Source organism: Xyrauchen texanus, chromosome 50 (genome assembly GCF_025860055.1).
Source record: "Xyrauchen texanus isolate HMW12.3.18 chromosome 50, RBS_HiC_50CHRs, whole genome shotgun sequence".
NCBI lineage: Eukaryota > Metazoa > Chordata > Actinopteri > Cypriniformes > Catostomidae > Xyrauchen > Xyrauchen texanus.
Genome location: NC_068325.1, coordinates 19,083,009 through 19,107,744, shown reverse-complemented (window position 1 = coordinate 19,107,744; position 24,736 = coordinate 19,083,009). Strand labels below are relative to the sequence as shown.

At 37.7% G+C, this 24,736-nt stretch overlaps 2 protein-coding genes across 2 annotated transcripts in view; both read right to left on the bottom strand.

Annotated features, from left to right (window-relative positions):
- LOC127640914 (insulin receptor-like) overlaps positions 1-11,429 on the bottom strand; it is a 93,254-nt gene extending 81,825 nt beyond the window's left edge. Inside the window, exon 1 of the mRNA XM_052123628.1 lies at positions 10,329-11,429. Within this exon, the coding sequence (XP_051979588.1) occupies positions 10,329-10,407 (79 nt within the window). The 5' untranslated portion in view covers positions 10,408-11,429. The remainder of the gene's footprint in view (positions 1-10,328) is intronic.
- A 9,238-nt stretch (positions 11,430-20,667) lies between these two features.
- On the bottom strand, positions 20,668-23,603 carry use1 (unconventional SNARE in the ER 1 homolog (S. cerevisiae)). The gene is made up of 8 exons (XM_052123629.1): positions 23,469-23,603; positions 23,127-23,176; positions 22,883-22,961; positions 22,556-22,708; positions 21,955-21,970; positions 21,829-21,859; positions 21,578-21,740; positions 20,668-21,184 (listed from the first exon to the last, which is right to left on the bottom strand). Exons 1-8 carry the CDS (start codon positions 23,568-23,570, stop codon positions 21,002-21,004), a joined length of 777 nt encoding a protein of 258 aa, XP_051979589.1. The 5' UTR covers positions 23,571-23,603; the 3' UTR covers positions 20,668-21,001.
- Positions 23,604-24,736: the final 1,133 nt, after the last annotated feature.

Here is a 24,736-nt window from a genome sequence, read left to right as displayed (position 1 = left end):
TGTTGCAGATAAATACAAACAAACAAGCCAATTTAGTCTATTTTAATTATAATCTAATATAGTGTCCTGAATTTTCGGTTTCAGCCCAGAATTTATATTTTGGTGCACCACTATTGGATAAAAATGTCATAATTCTCTCAGCAAAAAAGTCTCTGCAGTCTTTTTTAGCTTGCCATTTTAGAAAATAACTTTTTAATAAAAAAAATGGTCCCTGTTGGTACACTTCCAACTTCTCTGTGCAGTCCATTTCTCCGCAATCAGATTTGACAATCCCATCAAAGAGGCGATGAAAACTTGTTCCTGGTGTTTAAAGCTCGTTTTCATTGACCGCCTTGGAATCTCTTTTTCCCCTCGACTATTTAACACTGTTTATTTGAAGGGAGAGGGGTGAAACCATCCTAATTTAATTTACCCGGAAAGTCAAACAAATTAACGTCACCCCCTTAACCTTGTTGAAAGGTTTATTGGCAGAATAAAGATGGATATCACTAAAATTTACGGCTCTGTAATTGAGGAAAGAGGCACATGTGCTTCTGCCACACACATTGATTGAAATCCCAGCGAGATATGTTGTTCAGTGAAGAAAATGGAGCTTGTCTTTACCTATTAAATTATTTTATATGATACTCTGTCTAAAATCAACACCAAGGGCGCCACATCACTGGCTCTTCTTACAAAGAACCTTAGTTTAGTTTTCTACATCTTCAATTAGTTCGTATTGTTATTCGTCTGCTGCGTTTCTCTTTATTTACAGCTTAAAATTAAAAATGTTACTTTCTAAATAAATTTATATATTGCACATTATTCTAAAAACAATGTTTTTGTAACTTTTTCTGCCACTGAAACAATCCCGCCCCACATTATTTACATCACATTATGGAATTTAAATGTGTTGAGAAAGCCATTTGACTTTTTAACAAAACACTGATTATTGCGTAACAATAAGGCTGTATTTGTTAACATAAGCTAACTACATTAGTTAGTCGAGGTAGACCGATATATCGGTTATACCGATTAATCGGTGCAGTTATCTGCAAATAAATATGCCATTAGTTTACGATAGTTTTCTATTTTTATTCCTCTTTTTTTATCCTCAACAATAAACCTCATCTGGTGAATATATAGGCTATAAAAAGCTTCATTTGTTAAATACTTGCATTTGGAGCATTGTAATGGAGCAGAGTCTCTATCAGTTTTAAAGCTACACTAAGATTTATTTTGTTGAAATTATCTAAATTTCATTAATGAGCAAGTACATAAACAATCCATCTTACAAACCATGTTTTTGCCTCACCCCAACTCACTAAATTAAGCATATAATAATTATTTACGTTTTAGACCCGTCGGGACGGATTTGGCGGGAAATTGTTTACTTTCGCCATTCGTCAGTGTGTGTTTACGTCATGTCCGTAAAGAAAGGATCCGGATGATACAGCGCATGTATATGTGCGGTCATGGGTGCGGTAGTAGTTTGAAGCTGATATTTTGTAGCAACACTGACCATGGATCATCCAAAAAGGCAAACCTCTTGGGAATCACCATTTTCAAAATATAGATACTGTGAAGAGTCGGCAAGCAAAAAGGAAAAGTGAAAGAACTCATAATAAAACACGAAACAACATTGGATTGGCTTTTCATAGGTGGCAAAAACACATGGATCTGAAAGGATTTAAAACAAAGTTTTTCTTGCTGGACAGCGAAGACATTTAATTGGACCAATGGTGAGCCAGATAGCTCGCTTAGCGCGGTAGTTCGTTAGATGGCGTCTATAATGGGGCATTTATTATGGATTGTGATACTGCAGTGCTTTCAGTTTCATTTGAGGAAGGACGGACAATGGAAAAGAATTGAACTTTTATGCTGTTAACAATGCCAATCTCTACACCAGTTACTACCTTGGTTACCTGCTGGCTATGTTATAATAGTTTCCACCATTTTTATCCGATATGACTAGCAATCGTTATGTCTAATGTCATCGTTGCGTAACTTTTGGAATGCAATTTATTTTAAAACAACGCTTTTCAATAAGTCAAAACAACAGAGGAAGATGTGCTACTGAACTGCTCATAAGACATATTTTCGGATATCCATCTTTCTCTTACTTTCGTTATGTATTTTTTTGAGGTGAGGGGGCGAGTTCTGTTGTCGTTAGTGACATTCGCTCTGATAAGCTGATCACCTGTAACCATGGTTACTTCTCAAACCATCAGATTAATCCGCGCAGAAGAGCAGAGTCGAAGCCCAACTCACGTAATTTCCAAAACAATGTTCCTCCGCGAGTAACCTCCAGTTTTATGCTTTAACCGTTAGAGGCCCAGAAGTTACATAGCGTACCTTTTAAATAAAATTCCCCAGAATACTTCAGGCTTGTTTATGGTTAAAAATCCAACTTTATGCACCAAATCGTAATTTTTCTGGTTATTATTGGAATTTTGGTAGCACAAAAAACTGCTTATGGGATTTTATTCATTTTGGACTCTTGTAGCCTCAGTGTCTGTTCCCATCATAATAAGGGAAGATTAAGAAATCGTTGATCTATCTATTAATCAATTTTAACTCTCGGCTGATTAATCGGTTATCTGCCTTTTCCACCAACTTATTTATCGGTATCTGCAAATTAACCCATCACTCCCACAGTCTTCTCACATAATTATTTCATGAAATCAATTTATTTATTTGGCAAACAAATCTTCAATTAAACAGAAAACGTAAACATTCAAAAGAACCTTTTCAGCCATTTGACTGTTCTCAAAATACATTTAACCCATCAGGTAGCGTAAACGAATCTACCAAACACTCTAAGCTCCTCTCATATGTGCTGAAAGGGCCCCAACTCAACGCGTACTGATCCCTGCATTACTAGCGTGGTTTGACAGAGACATTATGGCATGAGATCACTGACAGATAAAGCTGGATGGATACAAACAGCAATGGGCTCATCAGATCGGATTGTTCAGGCATGTTGTAATAGGCATCAACCTCATTTGTGGGCCACAACCTAACATGGAGAACGGTGTCAATAAAAGAAACAAGTTATGAATCTCTAGTCAATGAATATTGAAAAGAGGTGTGACGATGTGAAGTCTGAACAAGCCTACGGGTTAGCGGAATCCATTAATGTGGAAATTATAGCCCCTGTAAGCTGGAATAAGGGCGGGACGTACCGCTCACGTCCTGGAAAATCACGACACGGTAAAGCGAGGATACGGAGCTAAAACTGACTCAGTCTTACAAACAAGATCACAGAAATACCCAAGTATGTAAGGGTTAAAATAGTCGTATCTATAACACTGTAAAAAAAACGTCCTACTCCCTGACAGATACTACTGAAATAAGTGTCGTAAGATATTTCACCTGTCTCTGTGGCAGCTCTAGACTCTGTAAAAAGCAAACAAAAATGTGTCCGTGGTCCGCAACGATGCTTTCTGCCTGTCAATCATTTTGCACGTGTTCACAGAATTATATATAGTTGCAGTGAATTATTGAGGCTTAATGCCATTTTTATGCCATGTTGTTCATAACAGTTATCAGCGGAGGGCGCCACTTAGCATCTGTTGTTTTTAACAACCGTTTCTACTCTCAAAAAAAGCTCATTTTGGTATCTTTAATGTTCAGGGTTTTGGAAAGGAGGAGTTTGGCTAATCCAACGGCTAGAATGGCTGAAATCGCTGACAGCAACTTTAAGCGTTAGCACTGATTTGTTACAAAATAAAAAGTTTAAGTGTTGCTTTGTACAATTTAAATAGTATCAAAAAGTTCACGGCAACTAAATGGAAGTATTTAAATGAAACATGGGTTATATTGCCAGAGGTAACATAGGCACATTTTTGGTTCATGTTACATCCGCCAAACCTTAAATAGCAGCAATTAAGAGTTAGTCAGACTGTCAAGTCCAAATTCCAAGCTTTTAAATGACACATTTTTCAAATGAGTAGCTTTTAAGGAAATAGCTAGCAGGTCCATGTTAAAAGATTATTTGTTTTAAAAAAATGCTCAGTTATCGGTACCACAATGAGCTGTGAATAATTGGTTATAAGTATCGGCCCAGAAATTCCACATTGGTGCATCACTAACTACAATTTTAAAAAGTTCTTTCTCATGAATGTGTCATTTTAATGACGCATCATCTTCAAGAAGATTGTCACACACCAATGACCTGACGCCTGTGAAAATGCCAATTTCTTGGGAAAAGCCCACATGCTACATGGCAAATGTTCAGATACATGACCTGGAAGACAAGAGGTCATCAGGCAGCAGACACCGAACCGAGGTTCAAGCCTCTCAACGGCAAGAGCACCTACAGGGTGGGCCACTTCAAAGACATTCCACACACATGGAATTCTGGGAGACATACCAAGGCAAACTGCAGAGTGTCAGAAGATCCAAAACAGGACCATGGAGTCGAAGATGCCAATGCCAATGTTAAAAAGCAATACTCCAAACTACTATTTGAGAGTACAGCCAGAGAGGTTTTGTAAATGAGTAACATGCTAGTTCACTTTAAACGATTGATTCAGCTCAGATTTGGCCAAGATCTGCTGGGAATTGATAAATATTAATGCTGATGGTATTTAAATATAATGTTAACTGGCTAAAATTCTCATGCTACCAGCAAACTTGTTGATGTTGAGCTTCTTTAACTGTTTTCCCACTCCACAATTCAAATGGATCTATGGGCCCCAACTGTTACTTATTATAAGAAAGTCTTCAATTATTTCCGGACCATTATTTATATCACCATGTAACTATTACAGACATTGGTCCAGCCCAGTATATCTTTGATACAGCAGATCTAAAAAACATTAACAGGCGACTATTTTGAGTGTGCCCATAAAAGTGCCCATCCTAAATTTAAAATGATGGGCTGAAATGGAAAAGCTAAAGGGGTTTAGATACAGTAGCTATTAAAAACCGAGGTTTCATTTGAAAATCCAATATAGACATACTGAGAATATAGAAACGTATACATTCAACACAAACGAATGAAAAATGCACCTATAATTCAGCCATGTGACCCAAGCTTAACATACCAATTCACACGTCCCGTTAACACCAAATCAGCCTGAAACATATTGCTAAAATTTTACTATAACGAATTACTGTCCGATTTTAATGGCCAATATCTACAGCAGAAAGTTATTAATGGCTAATATATTGCCGCTATATTAATAATGATGATATCTAATTTAATGATCTGAAATTATATTTACTTGAAATCATGTTTGCTACCCTGATAGCACACGTACATCACCCAGATGTCTATTTGACCGGTCCTGCTCGACCCGCTCCGAGCGAGATTCAAATCGGCGTCAGTCAGAATGGGAGGCGGGTGCACTAATGAGGAAGCTAAAGGCTACAGCCTCTAGCGTCAGTTGCTAGGGCGCCTCTTGTGGCCAGGGGAGTGTGGTTTACATATACCGCACAGCTATCACGTACCAGCTGGCTCCCATTACACTCACCCCCTAAACCTCCCATCCAGTTCACGGCACCACTGTAGCCGGCCATGCTTGACCAGTAATCCAATTCAAATTGTGATATCGTGATGTATCACTATAAATCGAATCATGCATATGCATATTGCAATATGTATCAAATTGTGAGGTGCCGATACCGAGCCCTAAATGTGACTTAAACCACTTATTTAGAAGCCACAGCTTGATCCTGGCGAATTGGCTAATTACAGACCGATTTCAAACCAACCATTTATGATGAAAATATTAGAAAAGGTAATATCCTCTCAACTATGTTGGTGGTGGTGTAGTCGTCTAAGCACATAACTGGTAATCTGGTAATCAGAAGGACACTGGTTCAAACCCCACAGCCACCACCATTGTGTCATTGAGCAAGGCACTTAACTCCAGGTTGCTCCGGCGGGATTGTCCCTGTAATAAGGGCTCTGCAAGTCGCTTTGGATAAAAGCCTCCTCCAAATGCATAAATATACCGTAATTTCCGGACTATTGAGCGCACCTGAATATAAGCCGCACCCACTGATTTTTAAATAAAATATTATTTTGAACATAAATACGCCGCACCTGTCTATAAGCCGCAGGTGCCTACCGGTACATTGAAACAAATTAACTTTACTCAGGCTTTAACGAAACACGGCTTGTAACAAAACACGGTGTGGCAGCGGGGGCGTGGTCAAGCGCCCGTCCGGGAGAGAAAAGCGGTAAGGGCGCTTACACCTGAGCTAAATTATGTCTAACACCGGTGTCTAATTTCAGTAAGCATGGGGAGAGCGGCATAAAAAAGGCAGCAGCCACAGAGCTGAGAGAGTGACACACGTCAGTCTAGTGTTGGCGCATAGAAGAATTGAGAAACTTTATAAAATTGATTGTAAACATTGCTGTGGCCATTAAAAGCCTTACCTGGAACGTCAAGTGCCCTGCTGAAAACTGTCACACTGGTGCCCGTGTGACAGTTTTCCCAAGAAGGACACGTGAAGCAGGGCACTTGAAATTAGACACCGGTGTTAGACATAATTTAGCGCAGGTGTAAGCGCCTTTACAGCTTTTCTCTTCCGGACGGGCGCTTGACCACGCCCCCGCTGCCACACACGGCTTGTAATAAAACATTTGCAGTAAACAGTAGCCTACCAAGAAAGTCATTGGTCACTATCTTCCTCGTCCTGTGCACTGAAACCACTGAAGTCATCTCCTTTGGTGTCGGAGTTGAATAGCCTCAGCTTTAGTTGTCTTTTTGCACTGAGTCAATTCCTCACGCTGCTGTTTCCAACGTCTTATCATCGACTCATTAAGACCAAGCTCCCGTGCAGCAGCCAGATCAATCGCCTTCAAACTTGAAAGCAGCATCATATGCGTTTCTCCTTGTCTTTGCCATGGTGAGGGTGACAAAATGACTACCGTAATCAGAATGATGGGAAGTGAGCGCGCTCGATTTAATCTAAACGGTAAACAAAAAAAGTTGTTTTGACCTTAACCCGTTCGGTAATTTCATTGGTCTAATGAAAGCTTCACGCCGCCAAAAAACTGAGCACGTCACAGAATGTTTTTTTTTTATATATATAAAATTTGAAAGCGGAAAAAATCCATATATTAGCCACGTCATTGTATAAGCCGCGAGGTTCAAAGCGTGGGAAAAAAGTTGCGGCTTATAGTCCGGAAATTACGGTAAATATAAATTTCAGTCAGGGTTTAAGCCTCATCACAGTACAGAGATTGCACTTATCAGAGTTACAAATGACTTGCTCTTATCAACTGATCGCAGCTGCATTTCTCTTCTAGTGCTTTTAGATCTTAGTGCTGCATTCAACACGATAGATCACGACATTCTCTTGAATAGGCTGGAGAATTATGTTGGCATTAGTGGACTTGCATTAGGAATAGCACAGGAATACATAAGCGATGTAAGCGTAAGCAATGTCCGCCTTCGGGTTTCTCTCCCTCCCTCTCTAGACACTTGGCGTTCCTTTTTATGTCTCTCTCGACATCATTATAACAAGACACAGGTGTTAGGGTTAATTATAAACCAGATGACAAGCCTTACCGCTCTCTCTCTCTCCCGCAGACTGACACACGTCCACGTCCTCATGTCACACACAGTTAATTTAGCATATGTAAACTTCTGAGACTCACTGGAATTGTGATGTAGTCAATTAAAAGTGAAACAATCGGTCTGTAAACCGACTTGCCAAAACTATAGTTTGCTAATATAAAATCTGTGGAGTGGTTAAAAAAATTTTTTTAATGACTTCAACCCAAGTGTCAGTAAACTTCTGACTGCAACTGTATTGGATGGACCAAAAACCTTCTACTTAAGTGACCTTCTAACATGCTATATCCCATTACAATCACAAAATTCTGGCTTGTTAATAGTTCCTAGAATATCAGAATCCACAAAAGGAGGAAGATCCTTTTCCTATTTGGCTCCTTAAAGGGGTCATGACATGAGAAACCAAATTTGCCTTGATCTTTTGGTATATAAGAGGTCTTTGTATCATTAAAACGTCCTGCAAGTTTAATATTTTAAGACGTCCTCCCCATTCTAAACGAATCATTTATTTAATCAAGCTCAAAATACAGCTCGTTCTGGATTCATGGTTAGAAGTGACGTGTCGGTTAGAAGTGACGTACCAGCGTTTGCATATGACCGCCTCCAGCACAAGATAACTACGCTTTAAGCGCAAGACAACTACGCTCATTTCAGTATCGCCGTGCGCCTCACAAGTGTTCAGTCGATGGACAGCGAGCTCTGACAGAGACTACTTGTGCACAGGAAAATTACGATGCCACACAGATGTGCTGTTCCTGGCTGTGGTCAAACAAAACCTCTGAATAAGCTGCCGAAAGATCCAGACGTCAGGGAAAAATGGATGCAGTTTATTTTTTGCGGATCGACCCAGTCACGGCAGTGTTAACTTAAGCGTTTGTTCTGTACATTTTAAGGATGACTGTTTTGAGAACAAATCTCAATATGATGCTGGCTTTGCCAGAAAACTGTTGCTCAAAGATAAGTCCGTGCCGACTATTCTGGGAACAACGACGACGCAAACTGTAAGTAATCTATTTTAAATTTTAAACTACTTTTTAAAGCGCAATTTCATTCATTATGAATAATCACAGTGTTTTTACTTAGTTTACTTGCATATTGTTCTGGCTGGGGCGTCAATAATTGATACATAGGCACTGACGTTAGCCAATCATAACAGTGGGCGTTAACACTGAAGTCTTAAATGGAAAACGCCCCCAAAACAGACTGTTTGAATCAGAGGATGAGAAACAGGGTGGGAAAAGGTCATAAATCACTAGATTTTAAAAGTTTTTCTTAAAAAAATATATATTAATACTATAATTGCACCTAAAACATAATAATACAATAAAAAAAACCATGTCATGACCCCTTTAATTATGGAATAGCCTCCCTAACGCTGTTCGGGATGCAGACACACTCCATCAGCATAAGTCTAGACTTAAGACTCATCTATTTAGCCAGACATACACCTCATTTATCCTTCAACTCACAATTAGGCTGCTTTAGTTGGGTCTGCCAGAACCAGAAACATCCATCATGATCTATAACTCTGCATAAATTGAATGACATCTATGCTAATATATTTTATTTGTTGCCCTGTCTCAACCTCGGGGTTCATATCCTGAGGTTACCAGAGCTGGCCTGATCCAGCTCCGTTCCTGTTTGGTGTCGGACTCCACTGCTATGCGTCTCCGAGTGACGACGACTAAATGCAGCCGGTGCCAACCAGACATCATTTAAGTCTTTTACAATGGACTTCAGAGCATGAACTGATGCCAACTCCAACTGTTAGACATCAGATACTTCATATGCCAATGCCTGAACCTCAGACTTGGGCTGGACCCCACCGAACCTCACCGAAATGACCTGCCAGTTAAACTGCGATGCACCTCATTGATCTATGCCTGCATCACCTTGGTCTAATGGTGGACTACACTCTTGAAATTCAATACATAGATTATCATTTAATTGCCAACAAAAGCCTCAAACTACACAAGACTTTACAGATATTACAGTAAAAAAAATGAAATGCATGATTTTCTGTAAAGCTGCTTTGAAATAGTGTGAAGTGCTATAGAAATATAAATTACTTGAGGCTTTCCAGATGAAAAGATCTAAAAAGAGACATCTCTGAGATGTACATGTCCTATCTGGGTAATAATAAAATTAACCTGTATTATTAACAATAAAGAATTAAAGTTATTATAAAGTGTTACCCATATAACATGTCCGTCGTTCCATAATTTGGGAATTATTCATTTATAACACACAATAAAAACAAACACATATCTCTACACAGAACGAACGAGAGCAAGCAAATGTAGGCTAATCCTGCACTTATGGGATCTGGGAATCTTCTTACTGCTTCAACTTGTTAACACGCTTCCAAATGGAACGTGACGAACGTGCGTGTGCGTTCCCGCGCCTGGAATCCAAGCGGGCGCGTTCGCGATGAGGCTTCGGGCTGACGCACAGAACGCCAGGCCTCAGGAACGGCTCATTTTGAAAGGGAGGGGGGGAGACGGTGGATAAAAACAAACGTTTACCCTAAGAAATTGGATATCTCGTTCAAACAATTATGTGGTTTGTGTTTTCAGAAATTATCGGACTCTTAAAATAGCACACAAATGTATGTTTTTTTTAGCACAAAAGGAAAAAGATACAAATAAAATGTAAGGGACATCCCTCTCCTACACATCTCGGAGATGCCCGAAGTCTGCATTGAGTGAATTCCACAAGTCCCATGTGTTGTAAACTATACCAGTTCACCCACATTGCCCAATATTATTCAAACATTTTGTGTGTAAAAGTATGTTAATGTGTGTTAGTACTCACTTTCTCCATTTAAAGCTCCGCAGTGGCACACAATGTAGACGAAAGTGACCAAAACAACTCCAGATGCTCCCAGCCGCATTATGCCTCGCGACACGTTTGTAGTTTTCTTGTCAAATTAAATCCACCTCTGGTGTGTTCAAAATCTTTCCAAAGACCCAATTGAAGGAAATAAAACGAGACCCCCCCAAGAAGAGGACCCAGGGGTCCAGCGTTCCTCAGTTTATTAGGATAATGTCCAGTTTAAGTAGTCGTTGCCTACACAGCATGGGTGAATTTACCATTAAATAACATGATCTTGCACCCTGGTGAAAAATAAATGAATAAGTATCATTTTGAACGACTTCTGCGATGCATCTTTGCTTTCAGTAGCTCGTGCAAGTAAAATGCCCATGTATTTCTAAGAAAAAAAGGACCCCAAAGGGTACAGCACCATGCAACTTTTTCATGCCCCAGGGTTTGAAGGGTAGCAGTTTGCAAATTCCTAAAATAACAATATTGATGATGATGATAATGATAATAATAATATGGGTCCTGGTGCAAAATGCAAATATATTCCCACTCCTCACAGAAAATATTTGTCAAAAATCAAAATAACATGGCAGTTTTTAAAGCCCCCAAAGGCTAGGATAAATAAATAAATAAAAATAAAAAAAACAGGTGTTATTCCACAGGTCAAATGTTCCAATAAGAGACAGCTCGCCCTTCAAGACGCACAGGAAAATGGACATCTCCATAAACACATGCATCCACCAAGAGGCATTTTTCCGTTCAGATGAGCCACGGTCCCATTGAAATGAAATATGCACACACGTTTGAGTATTTTACAGCGTTCAGAGCACAGTAAAGATATAAATATCCCCCAAAAGCCTTCGCTTCCAGCACAATGCTCCTGAAATGTGTGCGTGCACGCGCGTCTCGGCCGCGTTGCGTTTTAATCGTCCACGTCTAATAGACTTGAGTTCAACGCGCGTGCGGTCTGTCCATTAAACCACTCAGTTCCGTTCACGAGACCACAGTGTGCGGTTCTGATCAACGCTTTGGCGTAGGAATGGGCTGAAAGTGGGAAAAAACTTCTCTCGTGTTGTCGGCGTTATGGTCTTCCCCTCTGTCGTCTCTCCCTGTGTACCTCCACCAGTAAACAAGTGCTGCCAGTCAGCTGGGGTAAAGGAGCGGCGAGCGGGAAAACACGGAACGGATGGCAAAGGATCGTGGACCCCAGAATGGAGTCTCTCGTGGTCACGTGGAGACTCTGACGTCACACTCAAAGCAAGAATTCGCACGTTAAATAAATGTACTGCCGATTTTACGTTGTATTTAACACCTTACATCGAAATAGGGAACATTCGTGCTTGGAATGGGAATCCATAATGTTTCAATTTATATATATATATTTAAAAAAAATTATAATAACTGCATTATACATTCTAACTGTAATATATGTGGTTAATTGGCAAATGGCTGGTGGCAGACCGATATTTGACCGTGTTTTAATGGCCGATACCGATATCTAGAGAGCAGTGTGGCATATAACACTGAGATCTACTATAACGCAATTTAAAAATAGAAGTTAAGATGTAATAAAAATCCCTGAATTTATATGAACGCTTAACTTACAAAATATTTACTAAAAATTAGAAAAAATAAAACAAATTAAAAAAAGTGGCCGATACTGTAAAACAACAATAAAAGACTGTAAAAATGCTACAGAAAAAAAAAATGTTAATGTGTTAACTTTAAAATATACAGTAAAAAATAATTATATATATTTTAAAAGACAGTAGTTTTTACAATAAAATGTTGTAAAAAATTAAAACATTTTAGATGTAAAAATTATTATTTTCCTGTATAATTCATAGTAAAAAAAATCGCATTATGTTTAACAAGAGAGCACATGTACTTTTTACAGTAAATTATTGTTAAAATAACAGTAAAAAAACAATAATCGGTCATTCCCACAATCCCCTGCATGGCCCATCATATTTCATTATATTTTATGGGAATAGCTGTTTCTTCTTATCTTTAATATCAATTACGTACATTGGGGTGTTCTGTGTTTTATATTTAATGTAGTATGGTTATTACTGCATTATTTTAATTTCACATATGTTCCCCTGATGGAGTTTAATAAGGTCAAGTCAAGTGCCTTTTATTGTCATTGCAACCATATACAGCTACCACAGTACACAATAAACCAAACAACGTTCCTCCAGGACCACGGTGCAACATAAAAACAACATAAAACAAACACAGAACTACGTACATGTCTAAAAGACCTACACATTTCTACATAAAGTGCATGTGCAAACAGTACAAGATGTACAATAATAGCAGAAACAGGACAATAGGCGCAATAAGAGACAGTGCAGCGCCGACAGTACACAGATCTAGTGTGAAAGTGTCAGATGAGACCGGTAGTGCAAAAGATATTACAATATAATAGAAAATGCTGTGAATGTAAACATAACATACTATGACAAAGTATTATATATATGGACATAGCAGTTATTGGGGTAGCAGCCAGGTAGAAAATGACAAGAATAAAAAACATTTAAACAGTTTTAAACTGTAAAATATACAAGTTTTTCTGTGAATTTGTTACTGTATTGTTTACATAATTATTCTTGCAACCACAAATGCCAGTTCTTTTCTTTTTTTTAAATAACAGGATTGTTTTACGGTGTGATATTTACTATAAAAGCAAATACAAAAATAGAAATTAAGACGTACACAAAATACGTGAATTTAAATGAACCATTATTTAACATAGTATTTACTAAGAATTCACAACAAATAAATAAAATAAATAAATAACTGGTGGTAGACCTTTTTTTGTTTAATGGCTGATACCGATATCTAGAGAGCGGGGTGGCTGATGGCCGATATAATACTGATATATACAATAACACAATTTAAAAACAGACATTTAGAGGTGCATACAATTGCTGAATTTAAATTAACCTTTAATATACAACATTTTGACTTAAAAGTTACTATAAAATAGCTAGTTGTACACCGTTTTTATTTTTATGATCGATACCGATATCTAGAGCCGTGTGGCCGATATAATGCGATATTTATTATAATGCGATTTAAAGATAGACAATGAGATATACACAAAATTGCTGAATTAAAATAAACACTTATTTTACACAATAATGACTTAAAAATGCACTAAAATAACTAGTGGTAAAATGATGTTTTTTAATAGCCGATACCGATATCTAGAGACCCCGTGTGGCCGATATTATGTGATATTTATTATAATGTGATTTAAATATAGACAATGAGATGTACACAAAATTGCTGAATTAAAATAAAGAATTATTCAACACAATATCTACTCAAAATCCACACCAATAATATATGTACACTATCAGTCGAAGAAGCTGTTGTTAGATTTTGATTCTGTATGTAGTTGAATAAATTGCTCATGTACGATATCTACTGAAGGGAACGATTTGCCATGCACTTGATTATAAGTCGTTTCTGTAAATGATTGTTTGTTAAAATGATAAATGTTCTTTAAGTGGATGATTTATTTCTGTGAATGCACACATGGCTTTAAAGCTGTGATTAATCTATCTGTTATACAAGAGCTCAAATACTGTCATTCTCTGACTGTCCTGACGCCAATAATCCACATTCATTTCTGTGATCAGATTAGTGCCACCCGTTTACCCATCCGGCCCCACACGTGCACACCTGTCAGCTGGTAAATGCACTTCCTGTGTATTGCTGTCATAGTTCATTATTAGTCAAATAACTTCAAATAATTCACAGTTTAATAGAAATATTCATTCTTTGCCAATGAATGTACGTTGACCAGGTGTATTAGTGTATAACATTTTAATTGTGTAATTTGTATCACAAATGCCACAGTTCATTTTGATGGTTGGGTACACTACAAAAAAAAAAAAAAACACATGTTTACATTTCATAACAAAATGCTATCAAATTGAACAATCTTTCAAAGTTTAATTAACTTAATTTGTTAAACATTACGAAATTCAATTTGACGGAATTTTATTATGAAATTGAAATGTGTAAATCTTAACAATCAACTATTTTTTTTTTTGTCTTTTTTTTTGTGTGTGTGTGTATTTAGAAGACACAATGTTATAAAATTATACAAAATAATTCTGTTGTTGAACCAATCAATAAATTATACCTGTCAAGAATATGTCTCTAGGTCAAAATAAAAAATAAAAATAATAATTATATATATATATATATATATATATATATATATATATATATATATATATATATATATTATTATTATTATTATTATATTGCTAAAAGAAAATTAAGCCAACAACATGATTTGGACTTTTAAGTCTATTTAAAAAAGAAATATATGATTAAATTATGTCATCATTTTCATGACAATAAATATGTTTTTTAACTAATTTAATAAAAATAAAAAAATATTCTCAATATCAAAATGTGGGGGGAAAAAAAAACATATTTTTAATTTTTTTATTTGACCTAGAGACATATTCTTGATGGGTGTAATCATATTTATTTACATAGAAATTTGACACGTTTTTATTTGAGATTCACGTTGTTAAACGTGATCAAACGCATGAGCATTCAAGGAACATGTTTACAAATGGGACTGCCATTTTAATCATTTACAAATGCTGAGAATTTAGTATGATTATATAACACGAAAAACAATGTTGTGACACAACTACATGAATAAATACACCTGAGACGGGACAACATGTTAATGATCCACATGGACACACCTTTTAACACTTTGCACAGGGACTTAAATGAACACAAACAAGCAAAAGTGTCTTAACTAATACTGATTGAGCAAATATTGATTTGCTGTTCCATTACTTACCCCATATGTCAATAACATGAGATTTTGCCAGGGGTGTATTGACTTTATATTGTATGAATGAATGGATCTGATGTCCACTAGCTACTAGACACTCCTAGTCCAGTATATTATAACATTTACCACATCATACAAATACTTTCAGTTCAACTGTTCACTCAGATTGTCCCAGTTATGCCCAGTTGGAGTGACTCACTTGGCCGACACAACCTACAAAAGAGGTTATTTACCACAACACCAGGTAACCAAACTGTTTCCTGAACAACTTCCTGTGTGTAGTTCAGCATTAGTGTTTACAGGCGGGCAGAGCCCCCATACCACCCATCCTGGAGGACCAACGGCATAATTATACCGGCTCCTTCTGAGAAGAGAAGCAGAGGATCAAAGCGGCAGAGCGTTCCCACACTTGTCTTCCTGCTGGGACATGTTGCAACAACTTTGTTTTAAACAAGCTCTTCGCCCCCCACACACTACAGTGCACTGTCTTTACAGACTTCTCTTAAAAGCAGCGCATAAAATAGCTGAAAATACATTTTCAAAAAAAGGGAGAACTGTTCTCTTGGTTATGGACTTCATCAAGCTTTTCTATAGTTACAATTTAAAATGATGATAGAGGAAAGAAAGGCCACGATATTATCATAGCTCGTGAGAATTAAAGGGATAGTTCAGCCAAAAATGAAAATTCTCTCATCATTTACTCACTCTCATGCCGTCCCAGATGTGTGTGACTTTCTCTCCTTTCTCTCTTCTTTAGAAGAATATTTCAGCTCTGTAGGTCAAAACTTTGAAGCTCAAAAAGCATATAAATGCAGCATAAAAGTAACCATACGACTCCAGTGGTTTAATCCATGTCTTCTGAAGTGATATGATAGGTGTGAGAGAGAAACAGGTCAATATTTAAGTCTTTTTACTATAAATTCTTCTCTCTACCAGTAGGTGACGATATGCATGAAGAATGGGAATTGCAAAAAACTAATTTAAACTTAGCGGTGTCCCATTCACACTCACACACCAATGATGGCAGAGCTGCTATGTAAGGTGCTAGCCTGCCATTGGGAGCAACTTGGGGTTCAGTGCCTTGCCCAAGGACACTTCGGCATGTGGAGTCGTGTGGGCCGGGAATCGAATCCCCAACCCTGCGATTAGCAGCCGACCCACTCTACCACCTGAGCCACGGCCGCCTCAAAAAAGAAGAATGTGAAAGTGAAAGTGGAGATTTATAGCAAAAAAAAAAGGGCTTAAATGTTCATCTGTTTCTCACACCTATCATATCACTCCAGAACACATGGATTTAACCACTGGAGTCCCATGGATCCCTTTTATGCCGCCTTTATGTACTTTTTGAGCTTTTGAAAGTTTTGTACTCGCATTGTATGGACCTACAGAGCTGAAATATTCCTGTAAATCTTTGTTTGTGTTCAGCAGAAGAAAGAAAGTAAGTCATACACATCTGGGATGGAATGAGGGTGAGTAAATGATCAGAGAGTTTTCATCATTGGGTGAATACCCCTTTAATAGAGCTGTTCGGGTTTTTATAATGGCAGAGTAAAATAAGGCCTGTGGTTAAAATGACTTGGGAAGACTATAATGTGTAATTCTAGAACATACATTACACATGGACATACTTAAAATGTTAATTTTCAAGCTACTGTGTTTTTTATGCATGCTGGTTTACAATGCTAGTTAAGAACTACAAGTACCATCAGCATGTGAGTGACATGCTTTACGAAATGGAAGACAGTTGTAGTCTTTATTTTTCGATGGGTTAGCAACATGCGTTTTTTTTTTAAGTAACAGCCTTAAAAATCCACGATTGTGGTATGAATGGAAGTCATTTATGTTCTAGGACAAAACGTATATTCGTGTAATTGTTATACCAAAGCACTTATTTTATGGGAAAATCGAAAACCGCTATTTTGATAATCAAGTGTTGTAAATTGGCGTGAGGGCATGCAAAGAAATATGTGCGCCGTCAGCACTTACAATGTGTCTCTAAATTCATATCTTGAGAATAATAATGAACCTTATTCACTATCTTTATATAAAGGCTACATAATAAGAGTCCTTTTGTATTTTGGCCTTGTTTATAGTTAAAAGTCTCACATTATGCACCTTTATTATTTATTTTAATTTAAGATTTATTTTTTTTATATGTGAATCGATAATAAAATTGATGATAATATATGAATTGATAATAAGAACTATGGGCCGATTAATCAGTTACCTGCTTTTTCCACCACTTTAGTTATCAGCATCGCCAAAATCCACTGTCGACGTTCGCTAGTTTTTACAACTTAGTTGTTTTTGCTGGTATTTACCAGATGTCCGTTTTAGATCTTTTCATCTGGAAAGCATCACAATCTAATTAACATCTGCTAAACATCTTAAAAAGATCGGATTTAGAGGGCCTGGGTAGCTGAAGGAGTTAAGATGCTAACTATCACACCTGGAGTAGCGAGTTTGAATCCAGGGTGTGCTGAGTGACTCCAGTCCGGTCTCCATAGCAACCAAATAGGGCCCGGTTGCTAGGGAGGGTAGAGTCACATGGGGTAACCTCCTCGTGGAGCTATAAAGTGGTTCTCGCTCTCGGTGGGGCGCCGTGGTGAGTTGTGCGTGGATGCCGCAGAGAATAGCGTGAAGCCTCCACAAGTGCTACGTTTCCATGGTAACGCGCTCAACAAGCCACGTGATAAGATGCGCGGATTGAAGGACTCAGAGGCTTAGTTAGACGTTAATATCACGACCGTGTAGGAGAGACAAAATAGATTGCATATGTGAGATTTCACTTTTTCAATTGTATAAAACAGTCCATAATCTCATTTGCCATTGTTGGACACACATGTCCTTGATATCCCATTTCTACTCAATCAAGGGCGTAGCCAGGAAATTACTTTAGGGTGGGCCTCCATACAAATGGATGGGCCAAAAAAAAAAAAAAAAAAAATAGTTTTTTAATTATTATTATTTTTTTTTTTTTACAATTTTGCTTAACAACAGAGAAGCGGCACATTCAAACTGTTCTTTCACACTACCCACATACATTTGACTATTTTATAAAAATATCTTTGAAATCTACATATCAAAGAATAATCTCTAATATTCTGGGCGGGTCCATCCTTGGCTATGCCGCTGTTCTCAATGTTTGACCTTGAGAAGATACAGCATTGAGCATTTCTGAGGGTGGATTGTGTTGTGCCAGCCTTGTGTTACGGTGCTCACTAGGCTTCTACAAATCGCGTTTGTTTACAAAAATTACACCGTGTAATCACATTTTCTTGTATTAATCAAGTAAAGCTTTTCAGCTTGATGTAACGAGTGCTAACAGAAAAAGATCTCCTGAGAGTGTAGGTTTATTGTGTCTTAATCCCAGTAAACTTGAGCGGTTTCCAGGAACACGGCCGCACCTGCTGCGTTCCCCCGGGGTAGAGTGGACGCCCATGGTCGGGTGGAGGTGTCGCTTCAATCCCTCCACCTTCCTGGATCAGAGCTTTCCCTGCAGGAACTATTAAATTAAAACTCGCAGCCCTTTATCTGCCCGCTTTACTTCAAAGGTGCATTGACCTGGTTTGGAAAATTAGGCTTTTGTGTCCACAGGAGCCGTCATGTCAGAGTAACAATGATTTATGTTGCATTATAGGGGACGTAATTGTAAAAGTCCAGAAAGCATTTACAGGGGGCCCTAAAGAAGCAACATTATAGCAAAGTATGCACATTTCCATGCATGCCAGTATAAATCATACGCAAAATAATAAAATGACGTAATAACTAGATCAAGTGCAGTTCTCGCTGGTTTGGGTATCTCAGCGAGTATTGACGCTGACTACCACACCTGGAGTCGTGAGTTTGAATCCAGGGTGTGCTGAGTGACTCCAGCCAGGGGTTGCATTAAACTGTTTTAGACTAGTCTTACTAGTTAGTCGTCTAAAATGTTGGTCTTAATTTTTTCAGTCAGTTGCATAAAAACTTAGATCAGTCCAATTAAAGACCAAAATGTAAGACAGCTCAGGCTACATTTTGTTTACATTCAGCTGAGCCAGTGGGGGCTGAAAGGGGCTTGAGTTGAGACTTGGTTGAAGACTTTGACTTCAAAAATGGCAACAAAATGTTGTGTTTTTAATTATTTGGGTTAAATCACTAAATGCGTTCATTAAAATACATTTTGAAGCATTGTTGTCTTCTAATAAGCAAATATTCTCAGCGAATAAAAAACGTATTGAGCGTCCACTGTCGGCCATTTTTTTTAAGCTGTTCAGTGTCTTATTTTTCCCACAATGCAAATTGGACAGTCTTAAAGACAACTGTGAGCTTGTTTTATGCAACAGGCTTTCTATGGCGTCTTTAGCTAGTCAAACTATTTGTTAGATGCAGTCTTAAGTTAATGGCTATGTTTATGCAACTGGCCCCAGGTCTCCTTAGCAACCAAATTTAACCGGTTGCTAGGGAGGTTAGAGTCACATGGGGTAACCTCCTCGTGGTTGTGATTAGTGGTTCTCGCTCTTTGGTGAGGCGTGAGGTGAGTTGTGCGTGGAAGCCGCGGAGAATAGCGTGAAGCCTCCACACATGCTACGTCTCCGTGGTAACGTGCTCAACAAGCCACGTGATAAGATGCGCGGATTGACGGTCTCAGACGCAGAGGCAACTGAGATTCGTCCTCCACCACCCGGTTTGAGGCGAGTCACGACACCACCACGAGGACTTAAAGCGCATTGGGGAGAAAAACAAAAAAATGTTTACAACTTAAGACGGAAGTAATCGAATACACAATATTTTTGACCACGGTCAATTTTTGGAGGATTTAATAAAGCAGAAATGTGAAGTTTAATATTTGATGTAAACACATTAAGTATTCTGTTAAAACTCGTGTATTTGAGCCGAAATCTTAGTTTTTATGATCGTTTTAATTTGCGGCGTTACTTCGTCATGGCAACGAAATTGTAAAATTTTATAACTTAAAAAAAAAAAAAAGGTTAATAATCTATTTTATCACACTACTATCATGTTAACACTTTTGAAACAGCGAGTATTTTAAAAAATATATTTTTATCCCGTTTTCTCCCCAATTTGGAATGCCCAATTCCCACTACTTAGTAGGTCCTCATGGTGGTGTGGATATTCGCCTCAATCCAGGTGGCGGAAGACAAATCTCAGTTGCCGCTTCTGAGACCGTCAATCTGCGCATCTGATCACGTGACTCAAAGCATGTGGAGGCTCATGCTACTCTCCAGACACAACTCACCACACGCCCCATTGAGAGAACCACTAATCATGACCACGAGGAGGTTACCCCATGTGACTCTATCCTCCCTAGCAACCGGACCAATTTGGTTGCTTAGGAGACCTGGCTGGAGCCACTCAGCACGCCCTGGATTCAAACTTGCTACTCCAGGGGTGATAGTCAGCGTCACTCGCTGAGATACCCAGAACCACAAAACATTGTGTATTTTTATATTTACGGATTTCCATATTCACTTTCATCGTAAGTGCCTCCCTGTAACTCAGATTTGTGCTTTATTTAAAGGTAGGACGAGTCCAAATACATTTTTGCGGTAATCAATATTATGCCACAAATACTGTCGATTGAGCTCATCTTGACTGAACACAGGTAGATATGAATTGAGATTTCAGGAGGTGTAAAGCATCACAATGCATCATTATGACATCACAATAGCACGCAGGTGCAGTAACAATGTCAATTTCTTGTGTAAGACCTGAACTTAATTTAATTAAAAGTTTACTAGACAAAAAAAAATACATCTTGGCAAGCATCTACACATGTAAACCTAATAGATAAATTAATTCTAGCTTGTTCTAATGACATACAACATCATCTAAGTCTTGGGAAGAGCCTTATAAATAGGATCATGCTGATAAACGTGAATGAGACGACTATAAGCATCAGCCACAGGAACCAGTTGACGGATTTCTTGGCGTGCTGTTCCAGGCGTTCGGACTCCGTTTTCAGCTTCTCGAAGTTCACGTCGGCCTGACGCATGGACTGACTGAGGGTCTAAAGATAAGAAAAAGAAACTATTAAATGGTCAGTCAATTCATTCCAAATAACATTCCAGTTTTTATAATGATATTTTCAAAATGCCAACATTAAGTTTGACAGTTATGAAGTCAAAAAGAAAGAAATGAGAAGCCACAACCTGCATCAGTTATTGTTAAATTAATTGCTATAATGATCCAATCACAGTCTCTTAACTATCTGCTTATTTAAATCCAATCGGTGACTTTGTTTTTGACCAGGCAGTGTATGGAAACTTAAGTAACCCTAATATGATGCTGCCCTCTAGTGGACACACAAGAAATCATTACATAGTTTCTCCAAGATATATTAAACCTCTAACAATCTTATCTTTCAAGCTGCCACTTTAAATGTAAATAAAATCCACCAGACCTGGTTGTCTTGTTTAATAATGTTCTGGGCTGCGAGCGTGTTGTTTTTAAGGTTGCGAGCGAGGTTTAGCATGTCCTCGGCCAGTTTCTCCTGCAAATTATTGTGGTGTTGAAGAATTGCGTCCAGCTCTGTTGCCGACTGCCGCTCGTCTACCGGAATACTCCTGAGAAAGGGAAAAGCAATGCCACTGATACAAGCCAGACATTAAATGCAAAAAATAATGCGAGTGCTACTAATGCAAAAGCACGTACTTCCTGTGTCTGAGATCAGTCTCAAATGCACCTGATTGTGAAGAGTAAAGAAACAAATATCAGTAATTCTACCTTTTGAGATTCAACATATAAACTATATAAACTGAAACACAAAATAGAACTCACCGGAATTTGACGGCCCCTGTTAATATTAGGAAAGACAAGCGAGTCAGTCAAAATTCACATAGTAAATCTAGTGAGAGAATCACATCTGGAATCACGGGGGTTTGGGTATCTCAGCGAGTGACGCTGACTATCACCCCTGGAGTCTTGAGTTTGAATCCAGGGCATGCTGAGTGACTCCAGCCAGGTCTCCTAAGCAACCAAATTGGCCCGGTTGCTAGGGAGTGTACAGTCACATGGGGTAACCTCCTCGTGGTGGTGATTAGTGGTTCTCTCAATGGGGCGTGTGGTGAGTTGTGTGTGGATCGTGGAGAGTAGCATGAGCCTCCACATGCTGTGAGTCTCCGCGGTGTCACGCACAACGAGTCACGTGATCAGATGCGCGGATTGACGGTCTCAGAAGCGGAGGCAACTGAGACTTGTCCTCCACCACCCGGATTGAGGTAACCGCACCACCACAAGGACCTACTAAGTAGTGGGAATTGGGCTTTCCAAATCACTTAGTGGATGCCGCTAGATTATTCGATATCACAGAACCAAAATATCCTATGCATGCAAAATATAAAAAGTGAGTTTGTAGTTTGAAGAGGGTAAAGAGTCGTACTGTGCTCATCAATTCTTTTCTCATCTCTTCCACACAGCGCGCTTTACTCTGTATGTGCACCGTTTTACTGACTGCCGTTCTCTCGCTGGATATCGTAGGCGTTCGTCCAGGAGCCAGAAACTGATTGGCTAAAGACTTCTCTGCTGGCGATGGCTATAAATGACAAAAGGGGAAAAAAACAGCAGCATATTTGGTAACGTGCAGTTTTTCATCATACTATAATGGTTTGGTGCGACATGACGATGAGTAAATTATTACAGAATTTTTGGGTGAACTGTTCCTTTAATCACATTTATCGTGCAGTGAATATGTAATGCAATAACTGACCAGTTTTTCTGCTTCTAAAAGGCCTTTTAGGAAGTCCACTTTGCGGGTGTAGTCCGTTAATATTTCCGCTGTTGGTTTGCTAAGGAATCAATAATAAATCAAGTCTCTGTGATCAGATTACGAGCAAAATGACGTCATGATTATGAACAATATAAATATAAATGATTTTGTTTCTCTTTACTATTTAATGTCTAACTAATCATATATGTCGAATATTATTGCTTATAATTGTACATTAAAGTACCTGGAATTTTTTTTAAGGGCCACGAGCATCTCGTCCAGAGCTCCAACATACTTAAAGAGAAAAATATATAAAATCGTTGAATATTATTTTATTAAAATTAATATTGCATTAGGAATAAAACGATAAAGTTCTAAGACAAGTTAAAAAAAATATTAACTGAATTTATTGTGCATTTGTATCACACATTGTCATTACAGCAATGTGTTGATAAGTAATTAGTAATTCGTTATAAATTGACGCTGGTATTATTGCTTTTATTGTCTTCATGCAGTTCTCTTAAGTTATACACATTTACTACGACGCGAAATCATTTAATGCAAATGTAATGTTGTTTTTATTTACCTTCTCTAGTCTCCATTCAGTCTCGCCTCTTTTCTCTGAAGCCAGAGACTCGCAGCGGGATAATAATCGTATGAAATTTATCTCCAGTCTAGACGTGGCCATATCTCACTCACGGCGGAAGTCGCACGATTTTCATGGACAACAAAGGCGGAAACGGCAAGACAGGGGCAAATTAAGAGTCCCCCTGGGTCACGAAAGTGCGTTTTTTTTTTGCCAATGTCTGTATGCCAATGTAAGTTTATATAAACAAAATAGCAATAAATAAATAAAATAAAGATAAAAAAAATTAGCACAAAAAAAGGAGATTAAAAAAAAAAAACTGGTAATGCGAGCAAGGTTGAGAATGGCAAATTAAATGTCCATTGGGGTCGTGCGTTTTTTTTTTTTTTGTGTTTTTTTAGAAATGTCCGCCAATGTATATTTATATAGAACATAGCAAAAAAATAAATAAATAAAATAAAATAGAGATACAAATTAAAAATAATAATTATCATAAAAAAAGAAGAAAATAATGTAACACTGAGCAAATATATCAATGGAAAATTAAGAGTCATTTTGGGTCTCGCAAGTGCAATTTTTAGAAATGTTTTCGAATGAATATCAAAATCAAAATTAGAAAATAAATCAATAAATAATTAGCAGGGAAAAAAGGAAACAATATAACTGGTAATATAAGCAAAGAAAAAAGGCAAATTAAAAGTCCCTTGTGAAGAAACAGTTATTATTAAAGATTTTCTCTAGGTTAAATGTATTGTAAATTAAAAGGCAACGAATTTGAAAAAACAACTAATATCGGCGATTTACGTTATTGTTAAGATAATTTATGTAAATACAAAATATGGAATAAAAAATTATTTAGATATTAAGATATAATAAAAATGTAATTTATTTAAATTTAATACATTTTTATTATTAAAACATACTGTATAAAAGTATTTTAACAACAGATTTTTGTGTACTTCATGTACTGTTAATTCAATATAAAGCATAATTCACTGGGATGTGTTAGTATTTAAAGGAATATTTTGGGTTCAATACAAATTAAACTCAGTCGACAGCATTTGTGTCATAATTTAATTTCAAATCGTCCCTAAAAAAAAAAAAAAAAAAAAAGCACAAATCTGGGTGACAGTGAGGCACAATAGAAGTCAATGGGGACAATCCAAATGTTAAAATACTTACGTTTCAAAATTATAATCACAAGGTGTGTGTTAACATGATTAAAGTGTGATAAAATTAGCTTTTTATTCTTTTGTTGCCATGATGAC

What these genes read in the sequence shown, in the direction of transcription:
- use1 (XM_052123629.1), bottom strand. Translation starts at nt 23,570, where the DNA reads ATGGCCACGTCTAGACTGGAGATAAATTTCATACGATTATTATCCCGC. An exon ending in GCCCTTAAAAAAAATTCCAG is followed by an intron (nt 22,962 to 23,126) that starts GTACTTTAATGT and finishes TTGATTCCTTAG; the next exon opens with CAAACCAACAGCGGAAATAT. An exon ending in ACTGATCTCAGACACAGGAA is followed by an intron (nt 21,741 to 21,828) that starts GTACGTGCTTTT and finishes TCCCTTTCTCAG; the next exon opens with GAGTATTCCGGTAGACGAGC.